The sequence below is a fragment of the Nematolebias whitei genome, chromosome 4 (assembly GCF_014905685.2).
Source record: "Nematolebias whitei isolate Nwh7 chromosome 4, NemWhi1, whole genome shotgun sequence".
Lineage (NCBI taxonomy): Eukaryota > Metazoa > Chordata > Actinopteri > Cyprinodontiformes > Rivulidae > Nematolebias > Nematolebias whitei.
In genome coordinates this window covers 6,030,513-6,042,632 of record NC_056501.1, presented here as the reverse complement: position 1 = coordinate 6,042,632, position 12,120 = coordinate 6,030,513, and the positions used below count along the sequence as shown (strand labels likewise).

Sequence of the window (12,120 nt, the reverse complement as noted above, 5' to 3'; positions counted from 1 at the left end):
TCTGTCCTCAGGTGTTCTGGTCCATCTGTCCTCAGGTGTTCTGGTCCTCCTGTCCTCGGGCGTTCTGGTCCACCTGCCCTCGGGCGTTCTGGTCCACCTGCCCTCGGGTGTTTTGATCCACCTGTCCTCGGGCGTTTTGGTCCACCTGTCCTCAGGTGTTCTGGTCCACCTGTCCTCGGGTGTTTTGGTCCACCTGTCCTTGGGTGTTTTGGTCCACCTGTCCTTGGGTGTTCTGGTCCACCTGTCCTTGGGTGTTCTGGTCCACCTGTCCTCGGGTGTCCGGTGAACTGGTCTACTCGTCTCAAACAGAAAATCTGAAAATGACTGTTTCATCGTCTCGTTTTCAAAAGCGTGGCAGAAGACGGACAGAGGTATGTTCTAACTTCAGCTCTGCCTCTGATCGTGTCCATCAGAACTTCCTGCTGGTTTGAATGTTTGGATGATCACCGACGACTGAAGGGAGCGTTTGGATCCAGCGTTGTTGACTGAGCTGAACCAAGACTCTAAAATTAATGTTTCTAATGAAATGTTCAGATCTTTTGTTCTTTCTGGAACGAACGTTCACGTTAATTCTTTTCTGTCGCACGTTGTCAAACCTGTTGAGTCAGCGAGGAAACCCTTCCAGTGGGAATGAAGTTTTGACGATGTTTGCAACTTCAGCAGAGGAAAACGTCCTCGCCGTGGGAAACTCCACGCCGTTTCTTTCACACCTTCATTCAGGATGAATCGGTCGATGTGCAGCACTGAGAAACTCATCACTCCCGACTTTCCAGAACCAGAACTCCAGAGGTTTTTCTCTCGTCGTTCTTACACAAACGGCTTACCGCTCAGTGAAATACCATACGCCGAGTGTTCGTCAGGGCAGTGCCCCGTAATGTACCGTGTGATGCTCGCTCTCGAGGATAGATGTTGCAGTTAATCTTTAAACACTTAATAACCTCCTCTACCATCCGGTGAACTCGGGCAGATGCCTGGAAAATATCCAAAAGCAGCAGTTGTGGGGAAAAATCCTCTGAAACGGTCACCATCACCCTGCACCCCCATGGAAATCCAAATTCATGTCGGAGCTCATGGATGTGGAACATGCTTCATCTGAACAAGATGTTCTTGGTGAATAAAACCATGAATCTCCCTGATTCGCTTTAGATCTGACTCCATCACTCCACAGGTACCAACACACACGGACTGAAGCATTAATGCTGTCAGATTCCACTTTCAGCTACTTTTAGCAAACTTTTTGATACTTTTGGCTAGTTTACCTTTTGTTACTGTTAGCATTTTGTGACAAGCTTTTACTTCACCTTTTGCTTCTTTAAGCTTGGCTTTTGTTACCTTTTGACTCTCAACTAGCCTTTGCAGCTTTTATCTAGACGTTTTATACTTTTAGAAAGTCTTTAAAAACTTGTCGTTTTTGGCTAGCTGTTTTACAGTTTTGCAACTTTTAATTAACCATCTGTTACATTTAGCTAGGCTTTTCTGAGCTCTCACACACTCTTGCAATATTCCAAACAGTTTCTGAACTCAACGCTCTTAAAGAGACGTCATGATCTCAGCTCCCTGCCTCCTCTGCTCTTTGCCCCCTGCAAGCGCTCTTGGCCACGCCCACTTCTCTGCTGCACAGAGAACAGCTGATCAGCTGCAGCAGGAAGTTTATTCTGCGGTATGGGCTGCACAGAGGTGCTAAATAATTTAAAATTTATTTTAAATAAAAATCCCATGCCGATCGTGCGGCTCATCCATCACTCAGCCAATTGTGTCATGTCCAATCTTATTTTGAAAAACCGCGATAAGAGCGAGTCTGCGATAAACGAACTGCCAAGTAGCGAGGGACTACTGTAATTGTAACTTTCTCTTTAATTAATATTTTGTAATGGTTAGCTGCTAGCTACTTTTATTTTTAACTTTTGGATAATCTTTGGTGCTTTTAAAACTTTCAGAAAGACCTTTAATACTCAAAACTTCTGTTACTTTTAGCTAGCTTTTTGTGTGCACAAGCTTATAGGAAGGATTTTGCTTCTTTTGGCTCGCATTCGATTACTTTAAGCATTCAGTCTTTTTTGTTTTAACTAGTCTTTTATGACCACTAATTTCTAGACTTTGCTGATTGACTTTAATAAATTTTGTCTCGCATTAAACTTCTGTTCATTTTAGCTAAGCTTCTGCTTTTAACTTTCAGCTCACCTTTTGTGATCAATTTCTACCTAACCTTTCAGATTGTTAGCTTTCAGCTAACAGTTGCTGCTTTTAGCAGACCTTAAATTATTTTCAATATTGTTTTGCTAATTTTAACTAAATTTAATGGTAGTTTACCTTTTTTTAAACAAATGATTTATCTTGCCACTGAATCCTACTTCAAATGTTGCTCTGTCCCCAATTAACTTAAGAGTACTACACATGGCACATTATACGCCTGTCAACAAACTATTTTACAGCAATGGCCCAGACAAGCAAAGACCTTGTATAACATTTGACCTTGACTTGTGACCTTGTAGCTGGAGTGATGAAAACTGTACATAGCACTAAGTCTAGTGATGATGTGTATGAAGTTTCATTAAATTATCTTGAGCACATCGCAAGTTATTTCCTGGACAAGCAAAGACCTTGTATAACGTTTGACCTTGATTTGTGACCTTGACGTGCATCTAAACAATGAGCTCACAACTAAGTCTGGAAAAACAAACACTTTTAAATAAATACCTTTTTTTTATTCTGTTATTGGCATTTACAGGTACAAAGCATACAGCATGTTATAGTTATCAAAAGTGGAAAATACTGATGTTACGCATGTAACAAATGTAAAAAATAGGTCGTCCGTCTTACTTTCCCCGAAAGTAAGAGCACATTTCAGCGTATGAAAATATCCATAAAAACACTGCGTATGTAATTTAAGTTAATAAACAGTACAAAAATGTAGAAACCATACATGTCAATAAAATGAACAAAGGACACTGACAAAACATGGAATTCAACAAATGTACACAAGTTTTAGTCGGGGTCTTTTTTTTTTTTTAAAGGATCATCACCATAATAACGATTGGCTGGTCAGAGAATGTTAATGTAACAAAAACTACCCCCACCCACCCCCGAATCAATAAAAACCTCATCTCCTTAGGCCAGAAAACAAACAAACAAACAAAAACAGAGGAGAAGAAAGTGCTCTCCTGTTTCCTCAAATGTCTGTAAGGCAGCAGACCTGATTCTGTCTCACTCTTCAGACAGTCTTTGTGAACAGAGACAGAAAGGAATCGTCTCTGTGGTGGGGCCCGTCCTCTGTGCACACATGGTGGCATCACGTGCAGTTAGAACACACCTGGTTCCCATTAAGTAAATCAAAGTTTGACACCAAGTTTCTTCACACTGGTGTTATCCACGTTATCTCGCAACTGTTAATGTGACAGAAGGTAAAGAACAGAAAGGTCTGATCGAGATAACTGGAGTGAAACTGAATTCAGACTTGACACCCATGGATCCCCTGAAAGACGAATCCCTAAAACAGTCTGGTAAACTAATCCAAAGTGGCAATGATGAGCTCTGTCACTTACAGGTGCAGTTCTTTCTGCCTTACTGCACTGAAAGTCGTCTTTTACGTTGAGTATTCACAAAAACATAAAGTCCAAAGTTGTTCCAAAATATACAGCGTTACTTTTTTTAACGGAGAATGACATTATATTCTACAGCATCGTAATAAATAGTCTCACACATATTGCTCGGCTTCTCCTTCGTTTAGGATGGTCACCGAGCCGTCCCCACTGTTCATTTCAATGTCTTTTGCAGCCGAGTTCTCGGGAAGCGAGGCTAAGTCCTTGAACACGTCTACATACTGTCCAAAGCCGGGGCCCCAGTTCAAAAGATTGTCCCAGTTGAAGCCCCCAGCTTGTTGGCCCATTTTGTGGGGCAAGGTGTAATGCTGCTCAATGGAGGGCGTAAAGCCAGGCCCTCCTTCTGCCCGCCGACCCGAGTACCGCCTCTGCTTCAGCCTCCCGCCATAGTCCTCGTCGTCAGCGTCAGACTCATTGACTTGAGAGAGCTTAGGAACCCGGGAGCTGTAGGAGACCGGCTTGTCTCGATCGTACTCCATCTCTGAACAAGTGAAGGAGTCATGTGAGTCACTTTCCGAGGAGGACTCTGGTGCAGGGATGCCGTCGGCTGGGTTGCGGACCCTCGACAGCGGCCTGCGACAGTCCTCCTCTGAACTGGATCGACCGTGATCAGCGCTGCAGATGCTGGGGTTGCGTGGACGTGGAGTGTTAAGGCGCTCCACCTCCTCGATGGACAGTCCCACAGGAGGCCCCGTCTCCAAGGGGATCTGCTCTATCGGTTGTTTCAGTCGACTGCTCGGCCTTGAGGTGTGGCCGTGGCTGGCCATAGTCTGGGGGCTCTTGCTGCGCCGCCCCAGCCGGGTGGCATAGTTGAACATAGGTGGTGGTTGACACATGTCATTGTGCATGTCCAACGGGCTGCCTTCCCGACGAGCCAGGTTGAGCTCTCTGGTGGGGGTGTTGCGGTAGAAAGTTGAAGGTTTGGTAAACGGGGCGGGAGAATGTCTGGAGAGAGGGTTTGGGGTGGGACAGGCTGAGTGGGAGTGACTGAGTGGAGTTGACCTCAGTGCTTGGGTGTACTGAGGTTGGTAGGTGTAACTTGTCGCTCCAAGAGGTAGAGGAGACTGTCTGGCAAAGCCCAGTGGGCTGTGTCTCTGGATGGAAAACTTGGGTGTGTGGCTTCGGAACTGCTTGTAGTGTTGAATGATATCAGCATCTGAAGGAGCGATGCTGCTGGCATTGTCTATATCATAATGTTCAATATCTGCCTCTGGCCCATTGCAGGGGGCACAGGGCGCACTGGGGACAGTCTCATTGCTGTGGGGAATGTCTGTTTCATCATAGATCAGATAAGGGTTCTCCCTCTCAATAATGTCCGGCTTCGGGTTCCCTTCTGGTTGTTTGCGTACAGTCATGTCATCTCCATAAGGCGGGATGTTGTCTGGATCATCGAAAGCTACATTCTCACTCCCCTTCTTCTTTTTCTTCTTCTTCTTCTCCTTAGGTTTCTTTTCCTTGGGTTCCTTTGGCACTTTGGTCTTGTTGCGGTCCTTGCAGTGGTTGCACAAGATCAGGCTGAGTACCACCAAGGCAAGGACAGTGGCACAGCTGCCAACAATAGCTGGTACGGCCCATATTGGGAGGACCATGGTCTCTGCTGTGGGGCTGGGGCTGCAGATGAATCCACCATCGTTTGCGGTGTTGCAAACTGTTCCCTGAGGACACTGCACCCCCAGACAAGCCACCAGGGTCTCGCAGGTCTTGCCAGTGTGCAATTCAGAGCAAACACAGGTGAAGCCCGAGTGTGGATCTGGCACGCAACTGCCGTGGTTCTGACAGGGATTAGAGGTGCAGTCGCCAGGCTGGACACACTGATATGTATACCACTGGTTGACGCACATCAAGCCATTCCCACACGGGCTGCTTTCACACAGGTTTGGACCTCTGCACCCAATTTTGACAGATGAACTGGTCTTAGTTAAGGCGACGCGGTCGTGCTCTCCGGTAAATGGCAGGTTCTCCCCGTTGTACTTCACGTAAGCCAAGCAGCCATCAAAACCTGCAGAAAAACAGAAGAAAGAACCACCCAGTTAACAAAAACCAGGCAACAGCAGCTAACAAGGACACAACAGAGGCCTGAAGGACGAGAGTTTCCGATTATCTGCAGACCGGTGGTTTTAAAAACGTCTTCCAATACTGGTTGATTGCTTACAAACAGAAGGATCTGGGAGCTGCAATCAGAGGTGAAGGGTTCAAGCTTCCAAAAGAAAAATACAGAATAAATCAACTCAACACAAAACAAAAAAATATCTTTAAAACATGCTTCACGGGCCAATTTAAGGGAAGATATTTTAAAATGTTCTCTGACAGAGAACCCTTCGCTTGATGACATGCATCTGGGTTGGATGAATGTCTCCCGTGTCTAATTCAGCCCGCTGCTTTGTGCGTTGCCTGACAGCGCTGCCTCACCGACGTAAACAGAATTTTATTGAATTTATCCCAGCGCAGATTAAATCCATTTGGGCCCTTTCGTTCGCTTGAGGGGAAAGCAAGCGCTCGGCAGAGCTCGAGCGTTCAGACACAGAGATAAAGAGCGGTTAACAGGCGGTCTGCGTGCTGACATGTTTGTTTTGAAACGGTCCCTTTGCACAAGGCCTCAACAAATTATTCAAAATGCTCATTTTTACCATATTAGTCCATAGAATAAGCTTTGCCCCCCACCCCCAATGAAACCCTTAAATGTACCGTGTTGCATTACGGTACCTCCTTTCTGTTCACGTTTTCCAAACATAAACTCAAGGACGTCTGAGCTGTGATCGAAGACAAAACAGAAGCGTCGACCAAAGTTTATGGACCAACGGAAACATAAAAAACCTTCGTTGGTGGATTAATCCGTGCACACAGCCTCGAATACAACACGTGAAATCAGCCGAAAGTTATTTACAGAACAAACGGCAAATAAATTGAATGCAGTTTGAAATACTGACGAAGCAACAAATGCAGCTCCGACGTGCGTCAGGATTTTCTTGGCTGCCGGTTTTATAACGTATTTTAGAAACAGTCGCGTTTTTAAAATGTACGAATGAACTTTTTAACATATTGATGTTTGAAGGAGGCAAGATCTAAACTGTGATTTTATTTCTGCAATAAATTTCACGAATGTTTGAACAAAACAAACAAAACTATCTTTCAAGAAGAAAAATGACTGAACTGATGCTCGTAAAGAACATTTTGATAATTAAGTCAGTTATTAAATGTCACTTTTATATTTCTAACTCTAACATTATCTGTTTTTTGACACGGAGATGTCATCTACCTGTCACATGACTGTGAAATGGTGATTTTATTTTTGACCTGTGATTTTTGTCTGTTAGCAAAATATTTCATGAACTACTGGATGAATTGAAGTAAAAATCCCAGGAATTAATTATTGGATGTACATCTACAACCGATTGTCTTTTGGACCCAACTTGATCCAAGATGGCCACCACAGTCAACACAGACAAATGACAGATATTTGTACAGTGGTAATGTAGTAGCCGAGTTTATCCTCAACATGTCCTCTAAGTGAAAAATGATCTTGAGAGATTTTCCGTCGGGTCAGATTGTGTTACGACATTTACAAACTTTAACCAATCTCTGTTTATTTTCCTAAAACAGTTCTTTTAAAGCTAACAGGGTTGAGTCGGGTCCTCCAGGCGGATTCTTCTTTGTTGAAACGTTTCATCTTTGCAGCTGTGGCTGAGTGGTTAGAGCAGTCGTCCTCCAATGCAAGAGTTGGGGGTTCAAATCCACCAGCAGTCACATGCCGAAGTGTCCCTGGGCAAGACACTGAACCCCTCGTTGCCTCTGATGTGTGTCCCATCAGTGTATGAATGTGATAAAGCTCTGATTAGTCTCTTTAGAATGAGTCGTTCAATTAGCTTTGTAGAGATCTAGTATAGAGCTGTATGAATGGGTAAACGAGGCACAGATTGTTGTAAAGAGCTTCGAGTGTCTTGATCAGGTAGAAAGGCGCTGTAGAACAGTCCATTTACCATCTTTTATCCAAAGGACTTCCTCAGTCTGAGGAGCTGCAACAAACTCAGTCTCTTAAATAGCACCTTCTCAGGGTGGATCAACCAGTTTGCTGCTGACAACCAGAACCAGCTGATCACATGCTTGGGTTCCTTCTTTTCACCTGATGGCTGACTGGAGTCCTGTTTGGGTTTCTTCTCTGCTTTCAGGAAGGTCCAGTTAGGGTCCACATTGCTCTAGAGCCTGTTTTGTGTAGGGTTTATCCTTCTGCCTGGTTCCTGAGTTAGTGGGGACGCTGTCTGCTCTGTGGTACAGAGTCCTGATGACTCAGAGTCAAGTTCAACAATCTTTATTATCCCTAATTTGTTTCACAGTCACCACAGCGATCAAACTCACTTGTTTTACGCCGGATACCCTTCCTGACACAACCTGGGCTTGAACCCACAACCTCAGGGTTACAAGACCACGGCACTGACCACTACGCTGCTACAGTCTTTATAAAGCAGACCTGTTTATTTGAGCAGCTACGGCTTGTACCTTGTGAAAACAACTCACCGGCTCCAGTTTTATGCTGAGCAGGTCCAGGTGGGATCCCTCCCAGGGATAAGGTCAGCACACCGAGACCTCCGAAGTCCTGCGTGGCGTGTTGGACGATCCTGGGCTGGCTGTCGTCCACTCGGAGCAAAGTGGACGACCCGTTTCTGACCAGCTGGAGCGTGTGCCACTGTCCGTCAGACAGCGTGGCGTCTCCCAGCGTCCTCTCCACCTTTCCTCTAACGCCAGCATCCGACACGTAGTGGAGGACGCCGTTCCTCAGCTGGGTGAGAAAACCAGAAGGAGGCGTTTGGTTAAGTACTCAACTGTTGGCTGAATTTAAATACAACGGTGAACCTGTGGCGTGGAGTTTGTTTCCAAAACCTTTGGATAAAATAAAACACAAATAATAATAATGTAATAATATTTTATGATGTGATGCTGTTAACATGATAGCTGAGCGTGAAGTTGACGTGTAGCTTCAACATTTATTGAAAAAACATCAAGTCATTGCTTTTACCATGAAAGTTGTGCAATCATGTAAGCACTTATTTTTCTGTTAGCAAAATATCTCAAGAACCAGTGAATGAGTTGTAACAAAGCTCTCAAAACAATCACTAAAATGACTTAACCTGGGTAGAGGTCTTAGGGTTGTACATGATGGTGGAGGGGTCAAAGGTCAGTTTGACCAACAATGACGGTGTCCATGGTGTAGATGGACGAAGAGATCAGGTGAAGATCTCAGCTGTTGAGGACTACCAGCTGAGACAAAACATTTTATGATCGGAGTCGTGGACTTCACCAGAACCAGATCCACTCAAGATTTCTTGGGTGGAAGTGGTCGTAATAAAAACATGATCTGATGTGGAGACGTGCTCTGAGGACTTTTTCTGTCCTAAATGTTTGTGAAGTTACACTGTGGACGACTTACTGACGACTGTCGCATGGATGGACAGATGGAGACAATCTGGGGGACAACTAAGTTGATGTTTTGATGTTACTGGGAGGTCAAGCTGGACAATCTTGAAACCAACAGAGATCACCTTTGACCCATGAGATGTCCAGCTGTGCCGTTTTACATTTGAGTTAAAGGGTTATCAAGAAATTTTCCACAGAAAGACAAACGGACCATAAGGACAATATGTCCCGTCCTGATCTGTTTAAAAACGACATCCCGTCCATCACATGTCTGAACGCTCCTCTTTTTGAGTTGGCCAACGTGATTTTGTTTCAAAACCATAAAGAAGCACAATATTGAGTTTAGTTAAACAAGAGATGTCAATATTTAATCTTTGGACATGTCCAGAGGAGGGACAGTGGGTATATTGGTAGAAGGACGTTAGAAATGCAGCTGCCAGGAAAAAGACAAAGAGGAGACATATGGAAGCAGTTGGAGAGGACATGGAGGTGGATGGAGTGAGGACAGAGGACGACCGGCTGTGGAGACCCCTGAAGAAGGAAACGTGGGAACAAGACGACGATACCATCGTCAATGTAAAGAGAAACGAAGGTCTCACAGTTGTCTTGGTCCTGAACAGGCTACAGTAGCTGGATGGTCGGAGCTTGTGACTCTGAGGGTTTGTCAGGAAAGACATCCAGCCCAATCTTTCTCCTTTTACTGCAGTTCACCAGTTTGATCAACGGTCTTCCTGCAGGATTTAAATCAGAGTTCTACTTGGCTTCATAATCTTGAACTTCTCCTGTTTATATAATTGGTACAATTTGTTTACTTTCTAACGATGAGCCAACCTACAAGTAAAGAACGGTTGACGTCGAACCAAAACCAGGAGTTTGTGTTCTCGGCTCTGGCAGAGGGCCAAACGTCTCAAACTGCGTCTCACCTTTTGCCCAGCAGGTTACGTAAGTGGTCAAATCTGTTTGTCGGCAGGAAAAACTGCAAAGATGAAACTTGCTTGAATAAAAATAGGATTAGTTTTTGGTGCCGCAGCAGATGTTTGAGTTGAAGTGTAGTCTCGCTCGTCTAAGACTCGGGGTCCAGCATCATCACCAGCTCTGAGCTCCAATCAGTTCCTCATTTCAAGCTTCGTAAACAAAGACCAAAACTTCAGCTTTTCAGTTTAAAGCAATAAATTATATCGTCGTTAATCATGGCCGACAAGAGGACGTGTTCTCAGATTCTCCACCAAACTACAACCGCACTGCTTTCAGGGGTCAAAGGTCAGAGACAAAAATGCAGCTTGAAGCTCATAAATCTTCCTCCCGTCGGGACAAACTGAACTTCATCATCCTCCCTCCACTTCTGTGTTTCGCCGAACAACTAATTTGGACAAAAACAATCTTTTGGATCTTTTCAGTGAGGAAAAGAATAAATCTGAGTTTGGCGTGAGCCACGGCTCTGTGGCTGTTGCAGTGTATGGTAATCTCGTGTTCTCCCCACTTCGATGGAAAAGTAATCTTGTTCTCCTCCTTTACAAAGAACCTTAAAGTCAGCAGTGATAAGTAGCTTCCGGAGGAATTGATTTAAAATGGGAAAGTACCTCGAGCCAAAAAATGTCGACCTGTAAATCTGGAGAATCGATCACAAGTTTTATCTATTAAACATCTCGTTGTTTTATAAAGTTCTCCTAACATACATATATACACATTGTGTGTATTCCCACACTAATCTTTTTTTTCTGTCACGGGTCTTATGATACGTCTATGAACTGTTAAGGAAACGGAGATGGTGATTTGATGAGCACCAGAAGCTGCTCAGAAACTGAAAACCAAATCGAGGGAGAGAAACGCTTCATTCTGCAGCGGGAAGTGGAGGTCAGCGTCGAGAACGGAGGCCGTCTGAAAGGAAACGTAAAAAAGACGGTGAGCGAAGGCCTCCCCGGGCAGCGCTCCAGGAACAGTGGGGGGGTGGGTGCTGAGCGGGAATAAAAAGAAAGGTGACGGAGAAAAACCTGTGGGGTTCTGTTTTTACGTTTTACAGTTTATACAAGAAATGTACGAGTGGTGATGAGTCTATAATTATAGAGGGATAAATAATATACGTTGACATGTTCCAAGAAAGATTAAGTGAAGGTACAGTATTTCTGACTGAAGTACTCGTACGAGTAATTAAAAACCTCTAGATGCTTCTGTCTTGTGATGCACCACAGGGATCCATTCTTGAGCTTCTCCTTTTCTCTCTGTATGCTGCCATCAGAATTAGTTACAGCCATGCATCATTTTTCTTTTTCCTCTTTTCCAAACATCCTGGCTAGACTCTCCTTACACAGGTTTTCAGAGAACATAACGTCTCCACTGATCTATCTGATGATGAGAAAAGGTGAAGGGCTCACTTTATTATTCGACCACAACACTAACATTGCGTAAAGTCTGTATTTAATTTAGTCTGATCTTGTCTCAGAACTTGAATAGAAATCTGTCTTCTTCTAGGTTCTTCTCTCTCTCTCATGGTGTACCACAGGGCTACGCTCTCGGCCCTCGCCTTTTCTTCCTTTATATGCCAAGTTATAGCCAAGCATAATTTATTTTCATAGTTATGCAGACAACTTACAGATTTATACTTTCAAACTTATTTTCTTGATTATATTCCTGATATTAAACAGTGACTTAAACAAAACTTCTTGTTTTTAAATAAACAAAAGTCCCAAGTGCATCTGTTTCTGGTGATGCTGGTTCATGTAACTTTGGTGAACTGACGTCCATGTTTAAAACCACAGTTAAAAATTTAGAGTGAATTTTGATAAGAACCTGAAATTTGATTAAAAACGTTTTTAAAAAAATAGCCTCTGTTGTCAGACCAGCTTCTTTAAGTTTTGTCTTCTAGCCGAGTTCAAGACTTTTGTAAATCCACCTGACCTGAAAAAGGACATTCAGGCTTTCATCAGCTCCAAGTTTGATTACTGCAACACTGAATGTTGGAACTTCATAAACCTTCCCCAGCGTCTTCAACTTGTCTAAAATGCTGCAAAGTTTACTGATTGATTTTTAACACCTGGTTGTCCAGGATTTTTAACGTTTTGTACGTTAAAACACAAAAACGTACAACAAAACTGTAGAGGAAGGTGTGGTGGTG

At 43.9% G+C, this 12,120-nt stretch overlaps 1 protein-coding gene across 1 annotated transcript in view; it reads right to left on the bottom strand.

Moving 5' to 3' along the window:
• Window positions 1-3,694: 3,694 nt before the first annotated feature.
• LOC119408633 (protocadherin Fat 4) overlaps window positions 3,695-12,120 on the bottom strand; it is a 53,422-nt gene continuing 44,996 nt past the window's right edge. Inside the window, exons 14-15 of the mRNA XM_037675477.1 lie at window positions 8,112-8,373; window positions 3,695-5,598 (exon numbers count right to left, since the gene is read on the bottom strand). Coding sequence (XP_037531405.1) covers window positions 3,695-5,598; window positions 8,112-8,373 — 2,166 coding nt within the window. The remainder of the gene's footprint in view (window positions 5,599-8,111; window positions 8,374-12,120) is intronic.